Genomic DNA, 27,722 nt, shown 5'->3' with positions numbered 1-27,722 from the left:
AACTTAGAATCTCACTTTGACCATTAGGTATGCAATTTTATCCCTTACATTTTCCTACTTTCATTTTCGTTTCCCACTGGTTTCATGAGTAGGTAGTTAAATGGTTATTTTATTTATTTATTTATTTCCTTTTTTGCGATCTTGTTATTTTAAATGTTGCTCTAAATATATTTTGTTTTTAATCCTGCCTTTCATTTATTTATCATTTTTTTGACAAATTCTCTTTATAATGTACATTTAATGTATAACCTATTACGACGTGCATATTTTAATCCATTTTCCATAATACCATTTTCTAAATAATTTAATCCAAAATTTTTTTATTATCTAAATATTGAAAATATTACTTTCATTAAAAGTATTTTAAAATAACATTTTCATGAAAACAATATTTTTACAATGATATTTTCTTCGAAAATGATTAAAAATAATACTTTCTTCAAAAAATTATTAATATTAATTAAATGAATTTATTCATTATGGAATTTAAGTAACATTACATTCTGAAATGTTTATATACTTTTTATAAGGCCAGTTTGTCTGTATAATTTTTCCTTGACTTGTTAACAATTTAAGGTTTTTTTTTTGAGTAACAATGGGAGTTATTTGTAAGTGTCAAATAATTCATGAGAGCATTTTTAAAAGCATAATTTTGTAAAAATGTGTCATATAAGTAAGTTGATTGTATATGAATATTAAAATGTCAGTTATATATATATATATATATATATATATAAAACTTACATTTAAAGAAAGAAAATATTTTAATGAGATCTTCAATCTAATTAGATTCAGACAATTCAAATAGATTGAGTTACATTCTAATTGTTTTAGGCATTTTAAATGTACATTCCTTTGTTGTCCAATTATTTATGGAGTGATAAAATATTCCCCGCAATATATATCTATATATACACATATAACTAATAAAGCAACAAGCTTCATCGAGTTTCTTTTAATAGTTAATTAGCCAAAAGCATGAAAATGATAATATTACAAACAATTTAAAGAAATTCAGCCAGTGTTATAACAGATTTTATTTTAATGTACCTGATAAAAGACTGGTCGAGATACATAATTTTGATCTAATGAGAACCTTACTGACATTATATTAATATTTTTGCGCATCCTTTTACTCAATTTCTCATACATATACGTTCTCTTCTTAAGTGCTGTTATTTGATATTCATGATTGTATTTCATTTCCTGGTTTCTATTTGTCATGCTAACTTGGAGCGAGTCAATCCTCCTTTCAACTTGATACTTTCTGGTTCTTTTTTGTTTCTCTATTTGGTTTAATTTTGTTTGCTTTCATCTACTACTTTGCCATATATTCCAAGCTATTAAAAAAAAAAAAAAAATTCAAAAAAGAAGGAACAGACTACACCTGAGGTACAGCTTGAGCTCTTTTATATCCCCAGCCAATCATCTGCAGATACTTAATTCCCTTCATTGAACATGTTTTCAGTTGTCGCCAAATATGATTTGGCAATTTTTGTTTTGTTTGTACAATTTATTGGGTTTTACAGGAAATAACAAGCATCCAATGCTGAAGACTCCACGGTATAACAAGCATATAACAAGCTTGGAAATAAAAAGATTGTGAAATGGTGGAAGAAATATTTGAAATCAAAACATCCAATGCTGAAGAAATTCATGACACAATGTATCCACTCAATTGAATTCTTCCGAGTTACATGGTTTACCAAATCTCAAGTGTAATCCAGAGTAAAGATCATCAAGGAACTTTTGCCTTCCCTGACTTTAAAAGGAAGTTCAAGCTTCTGATTGTCCAAATCTAAAAGCAATATTTTCCACCTTCGGTGACCAAAGGTGTTTCCCAACTTTCAGTACTATCTATTCATCAGTGTGAGCAAGAAATTGTTGGTAAGGAGGAAGGTCTGGGGATCCCCTCATAAATTTGTTTTCTCTAAATTAGAGGAAATGGAGCTCAAAAGTTTTCTCAATCCAATTGTGCATTTCTATATCTCAGTATCTGGATTTCCTTTGATAAAAAAAGGTTATATGTCTGTATGAAGGTGATGATTTTTCCTTTGTCTTTTTTTTTTTTTTTTTTTTTTTTTTTTTTTTTGTTGTTGTTGTTGTTGTTGTTGTTGTTTTGGTTCCAAACTCTTGAGTCAAGGCAGCCACAGGTCATTATTAAAGAAGGCAGACTTAATTTCAACTATGGTTCTTAATTTATTTTTTTCATCCAATCTTCTCATACAAAGTACACAAATATGCATCATGCATATAAACAGAACCAGGCTCTTTGCCTGGGAATGAGTCGGGACTTTACAATTAGGCTGTTCCAAAGGAATGACATTTTATAGTTAGAAAAATAATTAGCTGAATAATTGGCTTGGATAGTTAGTTAGAAAATTCTTTTGCAGGTTACATTTGGTGAATATCGGGAATGTGCCGGAAGACTTTCACATTCGAGCCCATTAGAAGTATGTGGACAGCAAAAACATGATGCCGCATATCTTTCCAAAATTTGATTGTTGTATTTGTACTAGAATATATGTTGACTATATTGAATAAACAAACGATTGTTGTTTTGAAAGAGTTATACATGAATATGTCCAGAACTAACAATTTATTTGTTTATTTTTTAGAAAATGCTTTGAATTCCAAAATATATAAACACTAATTTTCAATGTCAGTAAACTCTTTTCAATATTCGCTACCTCAGATCTGGATCCCTCATATCTGTCTGACAAATAGCCATTGCTTGAATATCCATATGCTTGAAAGTGTAGTGCCACGGTCTCTGCAGGTTTGGTTGCTTGCATGGATGATGCGGTCCTTGTTTGAATGCCATGTTTTCGAATAAGTATGTAATTTTGTTGTTGTATCTTTGAGAAATTCAGAGTTTCTCTCTTTGATATGTTGAGTTTGGGTTGTATGTTCTCTACCATTGGAGATTAGACACTATTTTGATGTGGATTTTGAATTGAACAATTTGAAAACAGAGGAAAAATGGCTGTTTTATGGGGAGTATCTGTTTAAGTGCTGTGGCTTTATTTTTTATTTTATTTTATAGTAAAAGTAAAAGGAAAGGGGCTGATTTAGAAGTGGAAGCAAGGTAATTATAGATCAAACGGTTTAACTTGATGGTGATATATATCAATCAATCCATCCAATTCCATCTATCTGTTCATCTGTATTAGATTTGCGAAACAGAATGGCCATACTCTGTTTTGTCGTGTTTGGTTTATATTTGATTCCACTCTGTTTTGTTCTGTTAAGACTTTTGGATGGGTGCTGGAAATGCAAGTGTAAGAAAATAAGTGGCAGTTTATTTGCTGTCCTTTATAATCTAGCAAGTTTATTTGCAGGAAATTTAAATTTAATGTTGTTCTTTATAATCTAGCAAATTTATTTCCTGGAAATGTAAATCTAATTATGTAAGTCTTCAAATAGTTCCTTTTGCTGTTTAATTTTCAGCCTCCATGGGATTTGTAAATATGTAAGAAGTTCATCATCCATTATTACAGTTTAAAGGTTAATTGTTTTTCCCTTCTCAGCGGCTGAAAGCAACCTTTGAAATAAAACTTTGAATTTCTTTATGGAATATCAAAATTCAAATATTATCCGTAAATGAAAATTAGTACTGTCTTGCTGAGAGTTGCCATATACGTTCTGAATGAGCTAACATATGGCAAATTTGACGATAATACCTACTAGGACCTCCACCAAGAAACCACTCCTTGCCCCATCCCGGGGTGCATGAAAGTGTGGTATGTCTAGGGGAATAGTATTACACTAAAATTTCCATCTTCCTAGTTTGGAAATAATATTTTGCTTGTCATGCTTTTATTTTCATGTTTATATCTAACATGGTCACCGTATAATTTATCAAATTACTACTTAATTGAGGTGTTATTAGTCGTTAACTTTTTTTTTTTTTTTTTTCCCCCGCATTGATGTGGTGCTGCCTAATATTGTGGTAGAACTTTCTATGGACTGCTGTGCTTCTCCCTTGACAACATATTAACCACCAACTTCTGAGATGCACTTTTGCTCGTCATAGATGCAGGTAACCCTTGTAAATATGGTGAATGAAGCTACTGCTAACATTCTATTATGATTTGTACAACTGCCATCTTGTTTCTTTTTTGTCATTCTTTTTCATTTTGTTATATATGCGAATATTTATGTACATGGTATGCAGTACTATTGCTTGCCTGATAAGTATTTTTGGTGTAATAATATGTTTGGCATAATAATTTGAGTAAAAAAGGCACCATTAATGCTTAATTTCAAGTATTTTCAATAAGAGAATGTTTCATATGTCTACTTTTGAATGATCTAAAGTGTTTGGAGATGTAATATCACTTTGTTTCTTTGGATCTTAACTGTTGGATATTTCATATTTAGGCTGCTTTGGCATTTGTGTGGTCGTTATGATTCATTTGATGTTCTCTGTGATTAATACAAATTAAGATTTTTTTGTCAAAATTATATATTCCTTAATCATGTCCATTATAGCGCATTGTGGAAATTCCACTAGCTTTTAGGAAATATCTTGGATTAAATAAGGAAGAATATTGGAGAAAAAAGACAACCATTCTTATTAGTCTATTTGCGAACTAATCACTTTGTCTTTGTCTTGTTTCATTTTTTATTTTGTTGGTAAATTGGAATTAAAAGTATACCTACTCGAATTTACTGGGAAAGTAAACCAAAAATAAGTAATTAAGTTGTATCTCAAGGAAGCTTATTAGATGCAGTACTAACTAGTACTGTGTCTCATTGTCCTACTTCATAATACCCAGAGTTTAAAGGTTTGAGGGTGATTTACCTGATATCATAACATGATTTTCTAACTTGTATCCTATTTAAATCCTGCTAACTACTCTTATTTATGTTAAATTGTTGTTTTGTACATGTAAGACCCAATATTTATGCTTCAAGCTCAGTATTTTCTGACATTTTATTTTCACAAATTGTGCTAAAACTTCCTATGTATATGGCCTATGTTCTGTTTCTCCTAAGACAGCATATGACTCTCAAAATTTGTTTATATAATAGAATTTATACTTTTAATTGAAAGATGGTGAATGAAGCTACTGCTAACATTCCCAATTGGGTCACACGCTAGAACTGCCTGTATTCTTGTGCTCCTCTGTTCGCCTTATAACTTGGCAGGCTCACCAAAAAATCTGGGAAAGCTAAAAAATCCACCCTAAGAATTATGACATGGCTCACTAATCTGAAGGTTTGTACGATAAGATTCTAAGATGGAGATATTTTAGGATAGGAATCACTAGTACCGGACAGAGACAGATTCCTATATTTTTCAAAGCATTGGAATTAATGTGTTCAACTACCTAAAATTATTGAGTTTCTGATGTTGATTGACTTTGAGAGCAAATAAATAAATAAACAAAAACAAAAACAAAAAAATAAAACTGTATATAGGAAATTCACTAACAATATACTAAATAAGTTTTCTTGGTATTATCTCAATTTGTTCTTCAAACTTAAGCTATGGAACTATATATTTGTACCTATATTATCTTTATGTATAGTTTTCAAGTTCAAATCCTGTTTTTTAAGGAAACCAGAGTGTTAATATTTCACTTAGATTTAATTATTTTTGCTATTGAAATATTTATATGGTTTTTATTCTTTTTTTTCTTTTTTTCCCCCTTTTTGATAACTTTTTTGGGGACGTACTGTTTACTACATGCATGTAGTATTTGCATCCTCTATCATCGTCATATGTACAATTTCTTTTTTCATCATTTTTTTTCTTGATAATTTTTTTTTTTTTTAGTACGTTCAAATTTTAAGTTGGAGTTTGGAAATCCCAAACAAAATGACAAAAGGTGAAAAGTAAATGTAGTTAAGGCTAATGACCATGTACTTGCTTGGTAGTTAGGAATGGGTTGTTTTCCTTTTGGAGGACCATCATTTGAACTTTGAAACCACAAGTTCTAAGTTTCCTACAATTTAGAACTCCTAGTTTGCCCAACTGAGATGTGAAGCCTCATGTTTATTCAAATTAATGTTCATTTGAAGGTGGACTAGCTATCTATTTTGCCATCAGTAGAAGACTTGGAATTGGAAGTCATTGATAATGCAAAGGTTTTATAAGCTTTTTTATATTGTCTGCATTGGCTTTGTGGAAATTCTCGTTTCTCTGTTCCTCTGTTCTTTTTTTTTTTTTTTTGCCGCTTCTCGTTTGTTTTTATTTTGCTGCTGTATCGTTTTTCATTTCTTTGTGTTTACTTTTGTATGGGTTCTAACACCGACAAAAGTATATCGGACTTTATTAACAATAAAATTCAACTTAGCAAAACGACTTGTAAAAAATAAAATTAGAACAGATTGAAATATAAGTAATAATTAAATGAAAGCTAGAAATGAATTAATAGAAAACTAGGATGCTAGAATGTTAGAATTAAGAAGAATTAATGAACAAATGAACTAGAACATGTAGAAAAGAAGAAGTTGATTGGAATTTTGGTGTTTCAAATGGTGGACCTGGCACAATTAAGGACGGAAAAAAACAAGCGGATCCAAACTGTCAAAGGGTGCCCTCCACCTAGAGCTTGTTAATGATGATAAAAGCCATGATATTACAAGTCCTATCTAGATCAAGTTTTATCTTCATCCCATCAAATCTCTATCAAAGATAAAGTTTTTCTCCATCACATTATTAAATTATAAATCCAATTTAATCTTGATAATATTTATCTCTACCACCTAAACCTTTTATTTTCTGGTTTAGATAATGCACAAACTTCATCTTTGTCTTCTAAGTTTGTTAATTTTCTGATACAAATAACTTCACGACAATAAAAAAACAAAACAAAAATATATATAAAAATAAATAGACATGCAACAGCCAATTTTTCACTGTTGCACATCCTGCAACATTTTATGTGGTGTGTCACCACCACTTAGTGGACTACCTCACCCTTAGTGGGCTACCTTGCCCACTATATGATTTCTTTATATATATATATATATATACAGTCCATCTATGGTGTGGATGGTCCTCATGCGAACCACAATATTGGTGATTATTTTTCATAGTATTGGTGAAGATTTTCTAAGAAACCGTTGTTAATATTATGAAAAATCGTTATTAAAACTGCGGTATTCATGCGGACCGTCCTCACCATAGAATTTCCGTATATATATATACAGTTTATTGTTTGAGTTGAATCTGAATTATTGCTCCCTAATTAAGGCAAATACAGTTGCAGCTGCTGGTCGTCATCGGGGTTATATCTTCCTTTGCAGATCTGTAGATGCAATATAGATAATCTTAAAGCGAATCTTAAGAAGGCAACGGTGGAGAATTGGTGGGTGCAGCTAAAGATAGCGGTGGTTAAATTTATTACATTACTCACTAATTCCAAGGTGGTTGATATTGTAATTAAGGTGGGGCAGTTTTTGGACGAAGGATCACTAGAAGGTGGCAGAGACATGTTCCTATATTTTTTAAAGCATTGAAATTAATGTGTTCAACTACTTAAAATATATTATTGAGCATGCAATGTTAATTGACTTTGAGACCCAATACACAAAAAATAGAAAATAAATTAAAAAAAAATGTGAGCGGCATATAGTAAATCAACTAAAAATATGCTAAAAAAAAGTAGTTAGGAATGGGTTGTTTTCCTTCTGGAGGTCCACATGAGCTGTGAAATCACAAATTCTATGTTTCCTACAACTTATGACTCCTATAATTTCAGGTGTGAACCCACATTATTATTCAAATTAAGGTTCATTGGAGGTGGACTAGTTTTTAAAAAATAACATTGTTATTCATCACCATACATATGTATATATAGTAAAAGGTTGTAATATTGGTTGCCGATTATAGCAACCTTACAATTTATGGTAGTCGATAATTGATTTATAAAAATTCACTACACCAAAAAGACAAGGGTTCCAATGACACCTAATAGACGACACTAGAAACAAAAAAATTATACAACAGATCATACTAAAAATTGGACGATGCCACAAACAAGCTTGTCTATTTTAATGTGGGCAAATAATGGACGACTCTTTTTAAACAAAAAAGGTCATCTGAAATATTTTTAAACTGTAAGTAAGCCACATTACTAATCAGTAATCAGTAATCACCCGTATTTGTAAGTAAGCCACACCACTAATCAATAATCACCACTAATTATACAAGGAGTGATGAATAGTAATTTTTGTTTAAATAAAAGAAAAGGAATAATCACCTCTAATCTTACAAGTAGTGATGAATAAAATAAAATGAATAAATAAAAGAAAAAGAACAAATAAAATGATCACTAATCAATAATCACCACTAATTATACAAGTAGTGATGAATTAAGTAAAATGAATAAATAAAAGAAAAAGAATAATCACCACTAATTATACAAGTAGTGAAGAATAAAATAAAATGAATAAATAAATAAAAAGAACAGATAAAATAATGACCACCATGACCCGAAATTTTATGCTATCAAACTTGTTAAGGCTTAAGTTCCACTTAAAAGGTTAATATTATATAGGAAATAATCTAATTCTCTTATATACCTTTAGAATACTAATGTTTGATTAATATGAGATTGATTAATATGAGATTTATATTTGCACACCCTACAGACGCATCCTTTTTGTGTTTAATTTTTAGGATTGGAATGGGCCTACCAACTTAGAATTATTGAGGGTGTGGGTCCGAATGTGCTGCACTGTCTTTTGCCATTGGTAGAAGACTTTTCTTTCTTTTTTTTTTTCTTTTTTTTTTCTTTCTTTTTTCTTTTTTTTTTTGGGTGAATATTAGTGGAAATTAATAGTAGGAGGCTTGGAAGTCAATAATAATGCTAAGGTATTATAAAGCTTTTCATAATATTAATTTCTGCCATTGGTTTTCTAGAAATTCCTCTTTCCTTGCACACCAGCCTCGCACTTCATTTGCTGTAACCTTCTTCGGGTACGCAATTCTGTCTCTAATTGTTTTATTTATCTTTTTGTTCTTGTTTACTTGCTTTTAAATTCAGACTATTCATATACTCAAAACCTAACGTAACATTTATATGGATGGCACATCATCAAATATATATATTTATTTAAATATCAGACTGCACAAATTAAATGCTAAAGAAATTGAAATGGGAATCGTGAAGATGTAGTTATAAGAAAAGTATTTATTGTTTATATATAAGTTATTTGTGTGTGAAAGTTACAAGAATATTTTTAATTACAACTAGTAAAGTTTAGGACGAATTCAAGTAATAATCCTTTTGGGCTTTTTGAACAATCAAATATAAACAAGGATGAAGCAGTTTTTGTATTTAATTTTTTATGAAATCTTTATGAAAAAAATTACTACTTAATCGTCATTTGTTTGGTTTTCTTAAATGTAAATTTAATTTATTGGTTTTTTCTTAATCCATATTTAGATTGCAATCGTTTCTTTCTTTATGTATAAATGAGTACCCTGTATATTGCTAAAAAAATTATTTATTCGTAATTATATTTAATAAAACTCAATTGTTAATATAAAATATTATTATATGGTGGTTCTCCATTAAGTTCTCAAATTTTTTTATTAGGCTATAAACCACCATAGGAAAAAAAAAAAAAAAATCCAAAGCAGTTTCTATGTTTATAGTTCCGTATGTATGACTGAGGTTCCGATCTCAACGATGATGAAACCTGAACCTCTATCCCTTTGGCTAGATTCCTAAGTTTCTCGCCAAAAATTTTCAGTTTATTTCAATGCTTGCTTTTGCTACTTTATATATATATATATATATATATAGATATATATATATTTTCTATTTATTTTATTTATTATTTGATCTAATGGAAAATATTAATGTCAAATCATTATATTTAATTAAAACCTTTTAATTTGACAATATATATTATTAATTTAAAAATGAAATTAGATAGATTAATAATTTATATATATATATATATATATTGGGATGAGGGGGATTCAAACTCAAATTATTGCTTGAGGAAACAGTGGTTTTTACCATTTGATTGTCTTGTAGGGCTAGATTTCTAATTTTTTTAACAAAGTTTTACTCTCCATGTATTTGTTATAAGGCTGGTTTTGTCTTAGTGTATAATTTTTCTTTGACCTTTTTATTGATTGTATTTCCATTATATTGAATTACGATAGTTTCACAGATTTAAAACAAAAAAAGAAAAAAGAAAACAATAAAAAAAAATGTACACAATAAAATAAGTGATAAATTGCAACAAAAAAAGAAATGTGGTGGAATATTTATGTAATTTCTAAAACTACAAAGGTGTATACGCAAAACTAATACGTGCTTCTTTATTTAGTTTTGTCATTGTTAGAAGACTAGAAATCAATGTCAAGTACTATGATAGTGGTTGAAAGTTAGGTGAAAATCTAAATAGGATAGTTATTCATTATATGGCCTGGTTTTATAGGAATTCCTCTTAACCTTCCACACTCTTAACGCTCCATTTGATGTAAGAACATTTCCAATGACTTTTTGTCTATTTAAAATCGTTTAGCATATCAGATAAATAGATAATTTTTTAAAAAAATCTTTTCTGTATATTTAAAAATCGTTTGGCACATCAGATAAATAAATAAGGTTTTAAAAAAATATTCTCCAATGGTTTTGTGCATTACTTCTATCAAGCTGATGTGGTAACAAAAGAAATAAAAACTGTGAAGGACACTGTCTACTTCTTGAAGTTCTGTTAGACAAGCTGAGTCAGCATTTTATTTATTTTTATTGATTTTTGTTAAAAGAAAAAAAACTCTTGTGTGAGTTTTTTATTTTTTTAATTAGATATAATTTTAAAATAAAAATTACATATTAGTATTTTAGGACATTTTAAACAGAACACATTTGAGAGAAATTGTCTAAAACATTATCTATTAAATAGAAAGAATGTCATATAAGCATGAATACTTTCCAAAATCAATGCCACATAGACTCCAATAGAAAGAACCATTGAAGATGCTCTAAGCTTCAATAAGGAACGCAATTCTATCAATTACATTTTCCCACTTTCATTTCATTTATCCTTGGTTTTTGATATCATCTCTTGATTTTGTTTTTGTATTTTTATTTTCTTTCGATGAGATTCTTTTTATTGTGGTTTAGTAAATTTACACTTAAAATAGACCGGGAAGGTTCTGAAACTATTTATAATCAAGTACATATTTTTTTTAAAACAATAATAATAATTCTTGTTTTCTCTCATTGGTTTCTTTCACTGATTTTTTTTTTTTTTTTTTGGGTATCTTATTCTTCTTGTTTTTGTTTTATATATAGTTTGCTTCTATTCTACTTTACATTTTTTTACCATTGTTTTTGTTTTTTTTTGGGGACAAAATCTCTTTTAATGTTGGTAATGTTTTTCTTGAAGAACATGTAAGTAACGCATATTATATTACTATAGTGAATAAAAGTCTAAATCATAATGTACAAAATAATATATATAGAAAAAAATATATATCCCAATGTAAATATATGTAATTTTCTTTCTTTTAGCTAAACTACACGAAATTAAAATATCTTATTTTATATGCAGTCTACAAGCCCACCTTCAGAAAACAAAGCTACGCACTTCCTGGCTTGCGCTTGTCCCCTTATTTTGTTGCTATCGCCGACTCGGCACCTTTCTGCTTCTAAATCCTAGTGTTCACTTTGCAAAATTTATTTAAAAAAAAAAATGAAATTAAAAAAATATTATTCAGCAGTTTCTTTGTCAGTGTGAAAAATCAATTCCTCTGTTCCTTCGTTTTTTTTTTTCTTTCACTTTGCATAATTAAAGGAAAAAAAAAAGGAATTATAAAGCAGTTCCATTAAAAAAAAAAAAAAATTAGTTTCTCTGTTGGTGTGGAAAGTCAGTTTTCTCTTTCTTCGTTTTCTGGGTTTTTGTTTGTTTTCTTTGTCATATATTTACCGGTTTGCTCTCCTCGTTTGTTTTGATTTCTCTGTTGTAGCTGTTTTTCATTTCTTACAAACCTTGCGTTTTACTTCGCCAAAAAAGAAAAAGAAACGTACTTCTCTTGCAGCTCCACTCCTCCAAGTCAGCATCGCAAAAGATATTACTACTCTAATATAATATATAGGTACATGGTTTACTTCCCTTAGCTTCCTGCAAATTGACATTTTGTTTTATTCTGATTCAATTTTAGAACCTCACTTTGATCATTATGTATGCAATTTTATCCGTTTCATTTTCCTACTTTCATTTTCGTTTCTCAGTGGTTTCATGAGTTGGTAGTTAAATGGTTATTTTATTTATTTATTTATTTCCTTTTCTGGGATCTTGTTATTTTCACTGTTGCTCTAAATATATTTTATTTTTAATCTATGCCTTTCATTTCTTTATCATTTTTCTTTGGGGCAAATTCTGTTTATAATGTACATTTAATTTATAAACTATTATAATGTGCATATTTTGAATTTTTGTTTCCGAGATATGAAATTAAAATATTTCATTTTCCATACAGTCTTCATTTTCCATAAAACCCAATAAACTATTTGATTTTTACAAATACCATAGTAACCGACTTAAATTATTAAAATAACAAATAAAGCCATCAACTATGATTATGTACAACACATTGCTTCTTTTAGCTAATTAAATGCTAAAAATATTTTAACTTGACAAAAATATCCGGTTGGCATACCCATAATACCATTTTCCAAATAATTTAATCCAATTTTTTTTTTATTATCTATATCAAAATTTTTATTTTCATTAAAAATATTTTAAAATAACATTTTCATCAAAACAATATTTTTACAATGATATTTTCTTAAAAAATGATTAAAAATAATACTTTCTTCAAATAAGTATTAATATTAATTAAATAAATTTATTCATCGTGGAATTTAAGTAACATTACATTTTGAAATCTTTATACATATATTTGTTATAAGGCTAGTTTGTCTTAATGTATAATTTTCCTTTAACTTGTTAACAGTTTAAGTTTTTTTTTTTTTTTTTGTTTTATTTAATAACATCAGGAATCATTGGTAAGTGTCAAATAATTCATGAGAGGGTTTTTAAAAGCATAATTTTGTAAAAATATGTCATATAAGTTGATTGTATATAAATATTTAAATGTCAGTTATATAAATATATATATATATATATATATATGCCATTTAAAGAAAGAAAATATTTTAATAAGATTTCCAAATTTAGACAATCTAAATAAATTGAGCCACAAAATTTTAATTGTTTTAGACAGTTTAGATATTCGTTTCTTTGTTATCCAATTATTTATGAAGTGATAAAATATTCCCCACAACATATATCGATATATGTACACACATATCACTAATAAAGCAACAAGCTTCATCAAGTTTCTTTTAATAGTTAATCAGTCAAAAGCATGAAATGATAATATTACAAACATTTTAAAGAAATTCAACCCGTGTTATAAGAGATTTTAGTTTAATGCCCTGATAAGAGACTGGTTGAGATACATAATTTCGATCTAATGAGAGCCGTACTGTTACATTCTATTCTAAGTGCTATTTTTTTATATTCATGCTTGCATTTCATTTTCCTGGTTTCTATTTGTCATTCTGATTTGGAGCGAGTCAATCCGCCTTTCAACTTGATACTTTCTGGTTCTTTTTTGTTTCTCTATCTGATATAATTTTTTTTACTTTCATCTTCTACTTTCAATATATTCCAAACTACCAAAAAAAAAAAACAGAACAAAAAACAAAAAAAAGAAGGAATAGACTGCACCTCAAAGTACAACTTGAGCTCGTTTATATCCACTACCAATCATCTCTGCAGGTACTTAATTCCCTTCATTGAACATATTTTCAATTGTTGTCAAATATGATTTGGCAATTTTGTTCTATACAATTTTATTGGGTTTTACAGGAAATCAGCATGGACTTTCTTATGGCGGTTGGTTCAAAAATTTGCGAGTATACAGTTGGTCCAGTTGCCGGTCAACTGGGCTATATCTATCACTACAAAAGAAATGTGGACAACGTCAAGTCTCAAATTCAGCGTTTGGAAGGTGAAAAAGCCAGGATGGAGCACTCTATTGAGGAGGCTAGAAGAAATGGCGAAGAAATCGAACGTGCCGTGGAGGAGTGGATGAATGAAGTAACTGGGATCCTTAAAAAGGCTAATGATGAATTTTTTAAAGATGAAGATTATGCAATGCCTCTGTGTTCAAGCAAGTTCTTTCCGAATCTGGTATCACGAAGGCGGCTCAGCAAGATAGCAAACTCCTTGGCAGAAACTGCTGGTGATGAAATGCAACGAGCAAACACATTAATACAAAAGATTTCTTACCGCGTCCCACCACAGTCGGCTGCCATTGAAATGACCAAAGGAAGCTACATGATTTTCCAATCAAGAACCTCCATCTTCAACAGAATTTTGGAGGCATTAAGGAATCCTGATGTCAAGATGATTGGAGTTTATGGTACGGGCGGTGTTGGCAAAACCATGCTTGCTAAAGAAGTTGCCAGAAAAGCTGTTGACGATGACAAGCTATTCAAAAAGGCAGTTATAGTCACTGTATCTCAAACTCCGGACCCCCACAAGATCCAAAAAGAAATTGCAGATCAGCTAGGTCTAAAGTTTGGTGATAATGAGGACGACAAAAATGTAAGAGCAAAACGACTACGTCAGCAACTGGGGCGAGAAGAGAAGATGTTACTAGTCATAGATGACATCTGGGAGAAATTGGAGTTGTATGAAGTTGGGATAGCTTTTGGAAATGATAGTAAAAATGACTCTAAGATTCTTCTCACCTCTAGATCTCTAGATGTGGTATGTAATGATATGGATGCTGCTATGAATTTCCCCATTGATGATTTACCCTCGGATGAAGCAAAAGCTTTGTTTGACAAAATAGTGGGTGATAAATCAATCCAAAACAAAGATATACAGGCTTTGGCGACTGAGATTGTCAAAGAATGTGGAGGTTTACCAATTGCCATTGCGACGGTTGCAAGTGCGTTGAAAAAGAAAGCCTATCCTATTTGGAGTAATGCCTTGCAAGAGCTAAGAAGATCTGCCCCAACCAACATCAAAGGCATGAAAAAAAATGTGTATTCCAGCATAAAGTTGAGTTATGACTTTTTAGAAAGTCATGAAGCAAAGTCATTACTCTGGATTTGTAGTTTACTTCCTGAAGATGCACTGATTGAGACCGAGTTCTTGTTGAAGTATGTTATGGGGCTGCCGGAACTATTTCAAGGCATCACAAACTTAGAAGAGGCAAGAATGAAAGTGCTTACACTGGTTGATACTCTCAAGGCTTCTTCTTTGTTGTTGAATGTTGGTTCCAGAAAGGACATAACAATAATGCATGACGTAGTTCGTGATGTTGTCATCTTAATTAGATCTGAAGAACACAATATGTTTTGTCTTAGAAATGTTGTTGAGCTGGAAGACAATAAAAAACTCAAAGTCGCAACTGCAATTTCACTTTCAAATTTTGAGGATGATGCTTATCAACTTCCAAAAAGCTTAGAGTGTCCGGAACTTATGTCTTTTCATATCTGGAATCCAAGTTTCTGGAGGAATCGAAACATCCAAATCCCAGACCATTTTTTTGAAGCAACGAAGGAGCTTAAAGTTTTACAGTTGACTTCTGTATGTCTAGAACCGCTACCTTCATCTTTTGAATTCCTTGAAAATCTTCATACTCTGGTTTTGAATTGGTGTGAGATAGAAGATGTGGCTTTAATTGGAGAGTTAAGGAATCTAAAAATTCTTGACCTTGCACATTCCCGAATTGGGAATTTGCCAGGACAAATAGGACAATTGACTCGTCTGCAATTATTAGATTTGGGCAACTGTTCCAAACTTGAAGTGATTGAATGCAATGTCATATCAAATTTAGTACATTTAGAAGAACTGTATATGCTCAAGAGTTTTACAAGATGGGAGATTGAAGGATGCCACTCTGGAAGAAGAAATGCTAGTCTTATGGAGTTAAAGAATTTATCTAGACTGACCACTTTACATTTGCACATACCAGATGTCAATGTTATGCCAAAAGACTTGTTTAGTGTGAACTTGAAGAGATACGACATATTAATAGGAGAAAGACCAACACAGTTGGACAAGTCCTTTGCTCGAAGAAAGCCAGCTTCGAGAAAATTGGAACTAATTGAGCTCAATCTAAGCAGACTGACAGAATTTCATGGTCTTGAAGCCTTACTGAAAAGGTCAGAAGTTTTGAATCTGTATGGATCTACTGGTCTGAACAATGTTATACATGAATTAGACAGAGAGGGTTTTCCAGAGTTGAAGCATCTAAAAATTGTGAATAATGATGAAATGCAATACATCATTAATTCCATGGATCAGAGATATCATTCTCAGAATGCTTTCTTTCCAAGTTTGGAGTCATTACATCTTGAAAATCTAAGGAAATTGGAAAGGATATGGCATGGTGAACTCTTAACAAATCCTTTTGGCCAATTAAGAGTTGTGAAAGTGAAAGATTGTGAAAGAATGAAGAATCTCTTGTCATTCTCCAGTGTCAGAGCGATTGAGGAGATCAAAGTTATTAATTGTAAGATGATGAGTGAGATAGTTACTTATGGAAGGAATGACGATAATCCCCACAGAATCTTGGCGAAGATTGAGTTTCCTCATTTACGTTCCTTGATATTAAAATCTTCTCCGAATCTTGCTCATTTCCCTTTTTCCAAATTGGAAACTACTTTCACTGGTCACAGGAAAGAGGAGCCGTTAGATGTGAATCGCCCCCTGCCTTTTTTCTATCCCATGGTACGATTGATTCTCTAAACTTCTGACTTCTTGTTGTTACTTTTAAAGTTAATTAAAATTCTGAATTCTTGATTATTCAATATAGCACTTGTATGGGATCCACCACCACATCAGCTGCCACATTGTTGGTGATGAATATTGAATAGCATTTTTACTAGCTAGTCGAGATCTTGATGAATGATTATTCCCTACAGGTTGCATTGCCTAGCTTGAAGGATTTGAAGTTGTCCACCCTGAACTCCGAAAAGTTGTTGCCGGACCATCCTCCGGAAAACTTTAACATGCAGAATCTAACAAACTTGAAGATTCATGGTTGCAACAGTTTGAAGTATCTCTTGTCTTTTGCTATGGCCAGAAACATTGTACAGCTTGAGCACCTAGAGGTACGTGGATGCAGTGTTATGGAAGATGTACTAGCCATAAATGACAAAGAGAGGATGGTAAAAGAGGAAATGCTTCCCAATCTTGAGTTCTTAGTGCTTGACGATCTCCCAAACTTGGAAAGATTTTGCTCCAAAAGTTGGGCGGAGTTTTCATCCTTGGCTAGATTGAGGATAACTAATTGTCCAAGACTGGAAATTGAAGATTCTATTTGGAAGCTGCCTCAGTTGAAAAGATTGATATTGAAGCTGATTAATGTTGCCCAGAAAGCAAAGTGGAACTGTCAATATGAAATTGATCATGAAGGTCTAAATGACGATGATCAAGAACAAGCAGGAATATTTCCCGGTTTGAAATTACTAGTTCTAGATGAGGTGACTGACAGTTTGATGGATTCATGGAAGAAGAATAACCATCCTGCAGGAAGAGCCTTCCAGAATTTGAAATATTTAGTTGTACTCCGATGCCATACGTTAAAGAATCTAGTCCCAGCCTTCCAAGCTTTGAGGATTCTGGTGGTGTCGAAATGCCATCAAATGGAATATTTGTTAACACCATCAACAGCTAAAAGTCTGACTCAACTGAGAACGATGGTGATAGGAAAATGCGAAAGGATGATTCAAATAATAGCAGATTATAATGGAAGTGAAACAGAGGAGGGTACTAAAATTGTTTTTGATGGGCTGGAAGAGTTGGAACTTTATAATCTACAAAAACTCAGGAGTTTCTATTCAGGGAGTTGTGTAATGAGATTTCCAAATTTGGAACGGGTAATTTTCAAATATTGCCCTCAGATGGTGAGTTTTTGCGAAGGAAATATTAGCACCCCAAAACTGAAGAAATTAATACTGCCTTCGGAAACCGAACATTTATTAGACCTAGGTGAAGAAAAATTTTTGAAAGGAGCTATGGACAGTGGCCTTGATGAAGATGGCGAATTGCTTCTTGACCACTACGAATTTAGTTCTTTCCCAGTGCAACAGTTAGAAGAGGGTGACATTAATGCTGCCATAAGAAAGTTATGGCTGAACTACCAAGGTTGAATCTCATCGACTACAGTCAAAACTATTAGCAGAAAATCCAAGGTATGAGTATGACAAACTTTTTAGTCAATTCTTTGGTATTAGACGTGATAAATTTGGTAAATGATCGTGAAAGCCTTTAATCTTTTATCTGTCACCAAATTTTGAATTATATTGTTTCTAATGTACACATTCGGATTATATGTCAAAAAACTTTATTATCGTTGTTATTCTTGTCATTGTTACCAGGACCAAATACACTTTACTCTTACCTTGGATCACATAATTAACTAATAATGATCAATGGAAGTATACAAATATAACATATTAAATTCAATTCCAGGAAAAGGTTAAGTGATTGTGAACAAGTACATTGTGATTGTGTTAAATGCAGGTAGGATATTCCTCGACTGCTGAATCTGGAATCATTCAAGACTTTGGACCTTAATTTCTGTTGAGCCGTAAGTATCAAACTAGTGGCTAGCCTTTTCTTTATTTATTTATTTATTTTTGGTGAAGAAACTAATGGTTAGCTTTTATTATCAGGAAAATTAATTTGGTTGACCATTCTGAATATCGACAGTTAGGAGGTCTGGTAGGTGGACTAGTAAAGGATAAGAGATTACAAGGTCATAGAAGTTCCAAGTTTTTGCATTACCCATTTCTACCCCTAATGCAAAACTTTATTTTCAAATAAAAACCACCATGTGGGTTATTTTCCTGTTAGATATTTTGAGACAGAAAAAAATGTGGTTCTCTGAAACATTACCTATAGTTGTAATCCATTTAATGTGAGGTCGTTCAATTTATTTCCATATTTCATTTGTACAAAGTTTAAACTGGAGCTTATGAGTTATTGATGAACTTTTTACTACATATTATAGTTTTTTAGATCATAGCAGATTTCTCTCTTGTAAACAGAAGCAGGTTTCTTTCATAGTATCTTGTGGATATAAATAAATAAGGTAAAGTTCATAGTAAATTTTTTATGCCAATTGCCAAAGCTAATCTACTTCAAGTAAAGGTTTTTCTGGATTACAGAGAAAGAGGAAAGGTTTTCGTTTCCTTTCTTTTATAACTTAAAATAGTACATCTACTGTGAAGTTATGGCTAAACTCTCAAGTTCAACGGTTAACTAAAAAGCAAAAAAGATTGCAAAAAAGGTACAAAGATTTCTGAACTGTCAGTAAAAATTAAACCTATGATGCGGTTTCATTGAACTATTAATAAAAAATTAGAAATACACAATTTGGCAACAAAAACAAAATGCACAACCCCTCATGAATCTGTCCATAACTCACTCAACTACTTTTAGGATTCTCATTTTACGTAGTGGCCCTATGGTAATACTACCTGGGGTGCTGTGTTTTTTGCTCCTTTCTTCTTTTCTTCTCTGAGCTTCAGTCATGGTTCATCTGAGAGCAGCCGCCTTGAATATTGGTTTTGGTAGATGCCTATGCCTGCAAACTCCATTCATTTTTTACAGAAGATACAAAAATGGATAGGATCTTTGTAGCTGATTATACTAGAAACAGGTGAAGCTGTTTAGGAAGCACAATAGCTTGCTCTATCTTACCTTATAATGCACTTGACTTCAAGAAGGTGATGTGCAACAAATGTTTCAAGTTTCAAACAGGACGTATTAGCATGTAATGACAGAAAAAGGATTTTGAATTAAAGAAATTAACAAAGGGATGAAATCATCAATGACTAAAATTCAACATCTTCCCAAAACTACTATCTAGCTTTTGAAACCTATTATGATCATGTTTTCTGTCGACTGTAAACTATATAAACAAAAAATCTATACACTCGTAAAAGAAAAAAGCAAAAATAGTTTTTAAGTCATGATATCAAAGTTGGGTAGACTCGGCAGTAATTATCAAGTTATATGGGTGTAACTTGTCAACAAAAGTATAGATAAAACCTGTATATGAAAAGTTAACCTAAAATCAGCGAAGAATGTAATAGGAAATATACAGATGCTACAAGCAGCTACACCCTGCAATGAGAGCAGAGCAGCCACCATGTCACATATCATCATTTCCATAAGCGGATAGAGCAAACTATGGAAGACAAGAAGCCCCCTGGAATTTGATAAGATGTCAGGAACTTAAGGTGTAAGTAGAAAATTCAATGGCGTATCTATTATTGGAAGAAATGCGAAAACAAACCTTACCTTCCAAACTATGAACTTTTTTCAAAACATATTTGGATACTTCTCTGCTGGCTGAATAACAAGATGGTCCAGAAACATCAAGCTAATACTTGCAAGCATAAAAAGGGAAGATAGAGATACACACGCAATCAATATACCGGAAATTCTTTCAAAGTGTGAAAATTTTTAGAAAAGTTTAACTATTTTATGTTTTTCACCACGGAATATGTTGGTTTGCTATTTCCTTTAATTGTAAAATCTTAGAAGCACTTCAGCAATTACCAAACTCAAAAAATTAAAAATTAAAAAAATACTAGAGAGGAGAAGCAGTAGAGGAACCATCAATTATGATTACAGAACACTATGGTACCTTGATTGGCCCAAGTAAACTATTCAAGCTTCCATGAAGAAACATTGTAACAATGGTCATCCAAAAGTTTACACTAAGGCCAAAAAGAGTGTTGAAAATTACCCTAAGAGATGAACAACGAAGATTGTTTCAGAAATGTATAGTTCTGAATTGTACATAATCCAGAGTAAGTTTCACATAATGAACTGCATCCAAGTGGCAAAATAGTATACGCTAACACTGAGATAGTCCCTGTTTGTCACAGGTTTTTGACCATAGCGGATCAGGCACTAGTCCCCCAGTAAACAGAAGCCAAAGCTTTGCCAACCATAAATGAAGAGCCTTCAAAGTTTGTAAGAAACAATAAAGGTAATTACGAGAAGATAATCTTACCTACAAAACCACCATAGAAGCTAATATCTTCCTCTCTCTCTGCGGTTTTTAAATCCCTAATCTGCAAAACAGTAATTGAAGAAAATAGTTCATTTTTTAAGGATACTACTGATTAGCTGTTAAGAGTTCAATGGGTTGCAAAAGTCTCATACTTGACAAAGTATTCAAGGTAAAAGAGTAAAGCAGAACAAAAGGCAAATAAGTATAACATGATCATCTTCTGAAATCTTAATTGTATGCAAAAAAGAATTTCCATATATCCGTCCCAAAGTTGCACCGTACAGAAAACTAGAACAAAAACAAAAAGGGAATATACTTACATTAAATATATTTAACACAAAAATAGCAAGGAAAATAATACTGCTTAAATCTTTCTGTACATGGGATTGATTTTGCAGAAAAACACTTTTGGCTAAGCAGAGTTGATTAAGAAAAACACTTCGAACCGAGTTGGTTCACAGACGAAGTAAAGCTAGTGCATTCTTTCATTTTGCATATAGATCGGCTCAAGAAATAAAAATAAAACGAAGTGATTTTGAGACCGTTGTGGCTTTTTTTCTTTTTCAAATACAAAAAAAGAGCCGATAGTGTTATAATACATATGTATATATATATATATATTGAAAACTATTATATTGGTATTTTAATAATATTATTTTTTAATATAATAATAATAATTATTATTATTATTTTGATAAATTATCTTGTAATTATTCAATTAGGAATATCAACACCTTAAAAAAATTACTTCGTTGGCATAAAATAATTGTAATTCATTAATAAAAATATATAATTAAAATGTAAGAGTGGCGTATTGTAATTATAAAAAAAAGGTATTGTAATTATAAAAAAAGTTTTATTTATTTATTTATTTTTTTAGGAATCTGTATGCAAGTTGAACTTGCCTGCCATGTCACCCTGCCATGTCATCTTGTATGCCACATCATCAGCCACATCAGCATCGGTCCAAAAATTTTCTGAAATTGCAAAAATATCCTTGTATTTTTGGTATTTGCAGTTTGATCCGAAATTTTTGGAAATTGCACTTTGGCCCTAAATTTTGAAGATTCAGATTTTGACCTGAAAAGAGTCAAACCCATCATTTTTGACCGTTTCTGACACATTGATGGACTCTATTTTTCCGAATTCAGCTCCAAATTTTTGTAAGACAAGATGTCAATGGATGAGTCATATTCAGGAGCGATGATCAAGCTTACTGCGACTATACCTGGCAATTCGGGTTGGTGGGTCGTGTTTGTGTCAACCCGTTTAATAATCGTGTCAAAAATGCTTAACCCGAACATGACCCATTTATTAATCGTGTCAGATACCTAAAACACTAACCCGACCTGTTTATAAACAGGTCAACACGATACGACCCGTTTAACACGATTATTTTAACGGGTCGTGTTGACCTATTAACCCGTTAACCTGAAATTGACCTATTAACTCGAAAACTAACCTATTAACCCGTTAACCCGAAAATTAACCTATTAACCCAAAATTTTTTGTTATTTTTATGTTTTTGTTTTTATTAAAGATGTATTTTTTGTTTTTAAAAAATTAGTAATAGAAAATTATTTTTATAAAATTTTTAATTTATAATATTTTTTTAGTTATTAAATATTATATTAGTGATAAAATATTAATTTAAAATTAAATTTAAATGGGTTGTAATAGGTATATAATCGTGTCGGGTTGAAACTGACACGTTTAATAAATGGGTCGTAACGGGTCAATTTCGAGTTAAACAGGTCAACCCGAAAATGACACGATTAATAATCGTGTTAAACGGGTTGATCCGATTATGACCCGAACCCATTTATAATAAACCCAAACCCATTTATTCCGTGTCGTTTTCGAGTCGTGTCGCCGTGTCATGATCCAAATTGCCAGGTCTAACTGCGACCACCTATGCACTTTGGAGATATCGGATGGAAGATCTTCTAAATTACAAGGACTTATTTGACCCCTTAGATGCCAAAGGAAAGAATCCCGATCCCACCAAAGAAGCAAAATGGAAGAAGATGAAGAGGAAAATGATCGGTCAAATCCGCCAATGGATCGACCAAAGTGTCTTCCATCATGTTGCACAAGAAATAGACACATACACCTTTTTGAATAAGCTGAAGGACATGTACCGACCCAAGACCGCTTGGAATAAAGCTGTCAGGACCCACCCAAAATTCCTTCCCCGGAACCCTAGACAAGCCCTGATCCTAGGGAAATACCACCGAACCTTCCAACGGAAAATCCGGCAGCACCTCCCCTAAGGGTAGGACTTACCAAAAATCACCTGCACTGAAAACACACTTCTACACTCATCCCATTATTCCTCCCGCAAAACTACAAATTGATTCCACAAATTTACAGCATTTCACAACAATAACGGTAAGCCAGTGCATGAATAAAACATAAGTGTCCAAATAGTATACAGAGCTTTATGAAGTGCTATTCAACAGAAATACAACAAAGATGAAAGAAATAATACAACTGAAAGGAATGAGTACAAAAGTACTTCTCGAAACACGATAACGGCGGAGAACTGGTTCGGCCCGGAAGAACGTCTATCACCCTTGCACCTAAGGGAACGGAACTTAAAAACGTGAGATGCTAATTATCTCAATGAGTGACCCTAACTACTGAACACTGTTAATGATAATAATAATAATAATAATATGACAAATAAGGGAATTGAATTAATACCAACAATTAATAAATAAATAATAATAACAGTTGGAAATAATAATTTTCCCTCAAAACTCTCACTAATCACTCCGTTGGAAATGTTCCCTTTTTAAAACAATTTCACAAAACCCGATATTCGTACCTCCCAAAAACCAAGGGATCAAACCATTTGATAAACAATAAATAAATAAATACCCCAATATATAATTAAAATATAATAAATCATAATAATTAACTTTGAACACTTTTGGGATTTGGAACTTTATCTGAAATTTTACACTTGACGCACCACACCATATACCGGTGATGCCCTCCGATACCCAGCGTCCTGAGCATCGACTGGCGGGGAGATTAAAGAGAGAAACTTGCAAACGGCACTTCGGCGTCCCGACAGTACCACTGCTGAAACCGTCATCCCGGCCAAGGAGGGGGGCGGCTGTGGCCAATATCAAACTTGCCTGCCCACGGTCCAATGGCAACTCACGAGAGACATAATAATACTTGCGCGCTGAACCACATATACATATACCAGAACACCAATACTGTATGAATGCGTCTAAAAATAATTATTAAATCAATCGTACCGTTTTCCAAAATTACCGTGGGAAATATATTAAATTTTCACATTTACCATCCCACATATTTGCATTTAACAATTTGGTACGAAAACATCGATAACAAATAAACCATAATTTTTCTCGTAATACGAGGTTCAACAATTAACATACCGTGGGCATAATTATAAAATTAAACCACCATTTTAAACAAATATTTTCATAAAATATTTAAACCAATTATGCCAAAAAATAATACTTAAAACCACGTACGACTATTACCGAAATATACTTTGCTCATGCGTAATAAATAAATTAAATCACAATAAAACCATAATTAAATTGTACCACATGAGCATAATTTAAATACCAATTAAACATAATTAATTGCCCAAAATATTTTTAAAGGTGGGTCACTCACCTGGAGCACGCAAATCAGCTAAGATCCTCCGTAGGATCAACTCCACTACTTGCGCGCGCACCTAAAACATCCACAGTACACCAACCCAATAAATTAATATTTTATTCGGATAATTCCCAAATGGGTACCCGGGGAGCGAACACAAACGACATCTAAAAGTTACGAGTTATATACCGAATCAAAGCTTGAGTGATGAGGACCACGGAATCGGTCTTACTTTCCGGTGATCGGACCCGAGGTGGCCGGAATCTCGCCGGAAAGCTTTTGGGATTCGACTCCTCAATTCTCCTAAACCATCGTGAATTGGCAGAAAAGGATGCCAGATTTGGATTCAGGAGGTCGGAAACAGTGGACAAGGACTGGCGGTGCAACTGGGTACTCGCCGGAACAGTAACTTCCGGCGAGCCGCCGCGGTCACCGGCAACTGTTGCCAGCGGTGGCCGTTGGCTGAGATTTTTAGTGGTTTTGTAGACCGAGGGGAGAGGATTCTAACGGGACCGGTGGTGAGGCAAACGGAGGTCGGACGGTGGAGAAATCGAGGTTTGAATATTTTCGGCCCCTCGCCGAAAAATGCTCCGATCCCGGCGCGTCGGAGGTCCGGTGGCCATGAAATTTAGTGGGTTGGCCAGACTTGAGGAGGTGGTGAGGGGTGGCTGGCGCGTGTGGCCTGAAAATGGCCAGAAACAGGGCAAACGGCGGTGGCCGGCGGTGGAGGGAAAAATCGCCGCCGAACTTCGCCGCCTCAATCCGGGCTCGTCCGACGACCAATGGCCGTGAGATTTTGGGGTTTGGCCAGAAATGGGAAGAGGCTTCCGTCTGGCCAGCGCGTGTAACGAGAATCGGCCGGAAAATTTGTCGGAATCCGGCGGCCAGTCGTCTCTCTCTCTCTCTCTCTCTCCTCTCTCTCTTTCTCTCTCCTCCCTGAGATTTTTGTCAAATAAAAGCCATTGTGGTGACACTGTTCATCCATGTGAACCAATCACGTGATGACACATGGCATTACTGTGCACTTAAGCTAGATATAATAAAATATTACGGTATCCGGTGAATTTCAAACGTCCATAACTTTTTAACCAAATGTCCGATTTAAGCGTGCCACTAGTCTATGAACTCATATCAACGAGTACTTTACAACCATACAAGAGTCAAAACAAAATTACACCATAAGAAAAAGTCAACTTCCGACACCTTTTGGACAGTTTGTACCTCGACTTGTTTTGCCCATAACTTTCAAACCGTAGCTCCTTTTTTGATGTGCTACTAGTCTACGAACTCGGGGCATCATGCACTTCGCCACGGTACCCTGGTCAACTAGAAATTCCAACTGGAACAAAAAGTCAACTTTTGATCCCCCTCGGTCAACGGTCAACCTCGGTCAACGTGCACGGATTCCGGTGTGATTTGGGACGGGGTGTTACAACCTCCCTCCCCCCCCCCCTTATAAAAATTTCTTCCTCAAAATTTCGCACGTCACTAGAACAGATAAGGGTACTGATCATGCATCTGCGCTTCAGGCTCCCATGTTGCTTCCTCGACTAAATGGTTCCGCCATAAAACTTTAACTAGAGGAATAGTGTTTTTACGTAGCACCCGCTCCTCGCGATCCAAAATCTGCACTGGCTGCTCCATATACAAAAGATCTTCCCTTAATTCTATGTTCGGACTCTCGAGTACGTGTGAGGGGTCTGCGATGTATTTCCGTAGCATCGAAACATGAAACACGTTGTGCACTCGGGCTAGCTCTTCCGATAACGCCAATCTATAAGCCACAAAGCCAATCCTCTCCGTAATCTCGTAAAGCCCAATATAACGAGGACCCAACTTACCTCATCGACCAAAGCGTACGACTCTTTTCCATGGAGATAGTTTTAGGAATACCCAATCTCCTACTTCGAATTCCAAATCCTTCCTACGCACATCGGCATAACTCTTCTGTCGATCTTGGGCAACCTTCAATCGGTCTTTAATAATTTTCACCTTGTCCAAAGTCATCCTTAAATATTCAGATCCAACCGCATTATTCGTTGCAAGGAGTCTCTCTTCTCCTACCTCACTCCAACACAGAGGTGTCCGACACTGCCTCCCATATAAAGCTTCATACGGGGACATCCCAATACTCGCCTGATAACTGTTGTTGTAGACAAATTCTATCAATGGCAATTGTTCATCCCAGCTACCGCAAAATTGCATAACACACGACCTTAGCATGTCTTCTAATGTCTGAATTGTGCGCTCAGCTTGTCCATCAGATTGCGGGTGAAAAGCGGTGCTGTAGTTAAGTCTTGCTCCTAGTGCATCAGCCAACTTCCGCCATAGTCGTGAAGTAAAATGCGGATCTTGATCGGAGACGATGGCTAACGGTACCCCATGAAGACTTACAATACGTTGCACGAACAACTGGGATAACTTCTCGGGTGAAAAACGTTCTCATATCGGTAAGAAGTGTGCCGACTTGGTAAGACGATCGATGATTACCCAAATGCCGTCGTACCTTCTAGGTGTGGAAGGAAGTTTGAATACGAAGTCCATGTTGAGTTCTTCCCACTTCCACACGGGAATCGGTAAGGATTGGAGTAGTCCCTAAGGCTTCTGTCTTTCTGCCTTTACTTGTTGACAGATCAAACACTTTGATACAAAATCTGCTACTTCTCTCTTCATGCCAATCCACCAATAATACTTAACAAGCGTTTGGTACATTTTAGTACTTCCAGGATGCATCGCATACATCGAGCTATGCGCCTCTTCTAAAATCTCCTTCTTGAGTTCTGGGATATCAGGAACGCAAAGTCGTCCTTTATACACGAGGGCTCCATCCCTCCTTATGGAAAACTCCGGATCAAGACCTTCTTGTACCTTGCTCTTAATTGTTCTCAATTTAGGATCTTCCGATTGCGTCTTCAATATACGATCCACCAACACCGGTCGCACCTGAAACTAGCCATAAGAACTCCCGAAGGATGCATATGCATTAACACCCCCATCTTCTTCAACTCCACCATGAGAGGTAGTTGGATGGCTT

The 27,722-nt window shown here is 33.4% G+C and overlaps 1 protein-coding gene and 2 long non-coding RNA genes across 4 annotated transcripts; 2 read left to right on the top strand and 1 right to left on the bottom strand.

Annotated features, from left to right (window-relative positions):
- The first annotated feature begins 928 nt into the window (after nt 1-928).
- On the top strand, nt 929-7,567 carry LOC112491096 (uncharacterized). The gene is made up of 3 exons (XR_007239695.2): nt 929-3,743; nt 3,957-4,042; nt 7,218-7,567. It is a non-coding gene; the product is annotated as an uncharacterized LOC112491096 (long non-coding RNA).
- Nucleotides 7,568-8,794: 1,227 nt separating this feature from the next.
- LOC107412974 (disease resistance protein At4g27190) lies at nt 8,795-19,016 on the top strand. 2 transcript variants are annotated; one of them, XM_048470223.2, is made up of 7 exons: nt 8,795-8,935; nt 11,533-12,076; nt 13,682-13,767; nt 13,858-16,737; nt 16,932-18,203; nt 18,535-18,601; nt 18,687-19,016. In XM_048470223.2, exons 4-5 carry the CDS (start codon nt 13,867-13,869, stop codon nt 18,159-18,161), a joined length of 4,101 nt encoding a protein of 1,366 aa, XP_048326180.2. In that variant the 5' UTR covers nt 8,795-8,935; nt 11,533-12,076; nt 13,682-13,767; nt 13,858-13,866; the 3' UTR covers nt 18,162-18,203; nt 18,535-18,601; nt 18,687-19,016. The 2 variants fall into 2 exon arrangements, with proteins under 2 accessions (XP_048326180.2, XP_060675400.1); XM_060819417.1 differs by having other exon boundaries at nt 8,828-8,935; nt 11,948-12,076.
- Nucleotides 19,017-19,327: 311 nt separating this feature from the next.
- On the bottom strand, nt 19,328-21,599 carry LOC132804946 (uncharacterized). The gene is made up of 2 exons (XR_009640252.1): nt 21,361-21,599; nt 19,328-21,101 (listed from the first exon to the last, which is right to left on the bottom strand). It is a non-coding gene; the product is annotated as an uncharacterized LOC132804946 (long non-coding RNA).
- Between the last annotated feature and the right edge of the window lie 6,123 nt (nt 21,600-27,722).

This window comes from Ziziphus jujuba, chromosome 8 (genome assembly GCF_031755915.1).
Source record: "Ziziphus jujuba cultivar Dongzao chromosome 8, ASM3175591v1".
Lineage (NCBI taxonomy): Eukaryota > Viridiplantae > Streptophyta > Magnoliopsida > Rosales > Rhamnaceae > Ziziphus > Ziziphus jujuba.
The sequence above is the reverse complement of the archived record's forward strand: the minus strand, read 5'-3'. Positions and strand labels throughout refer to the sequence as shown.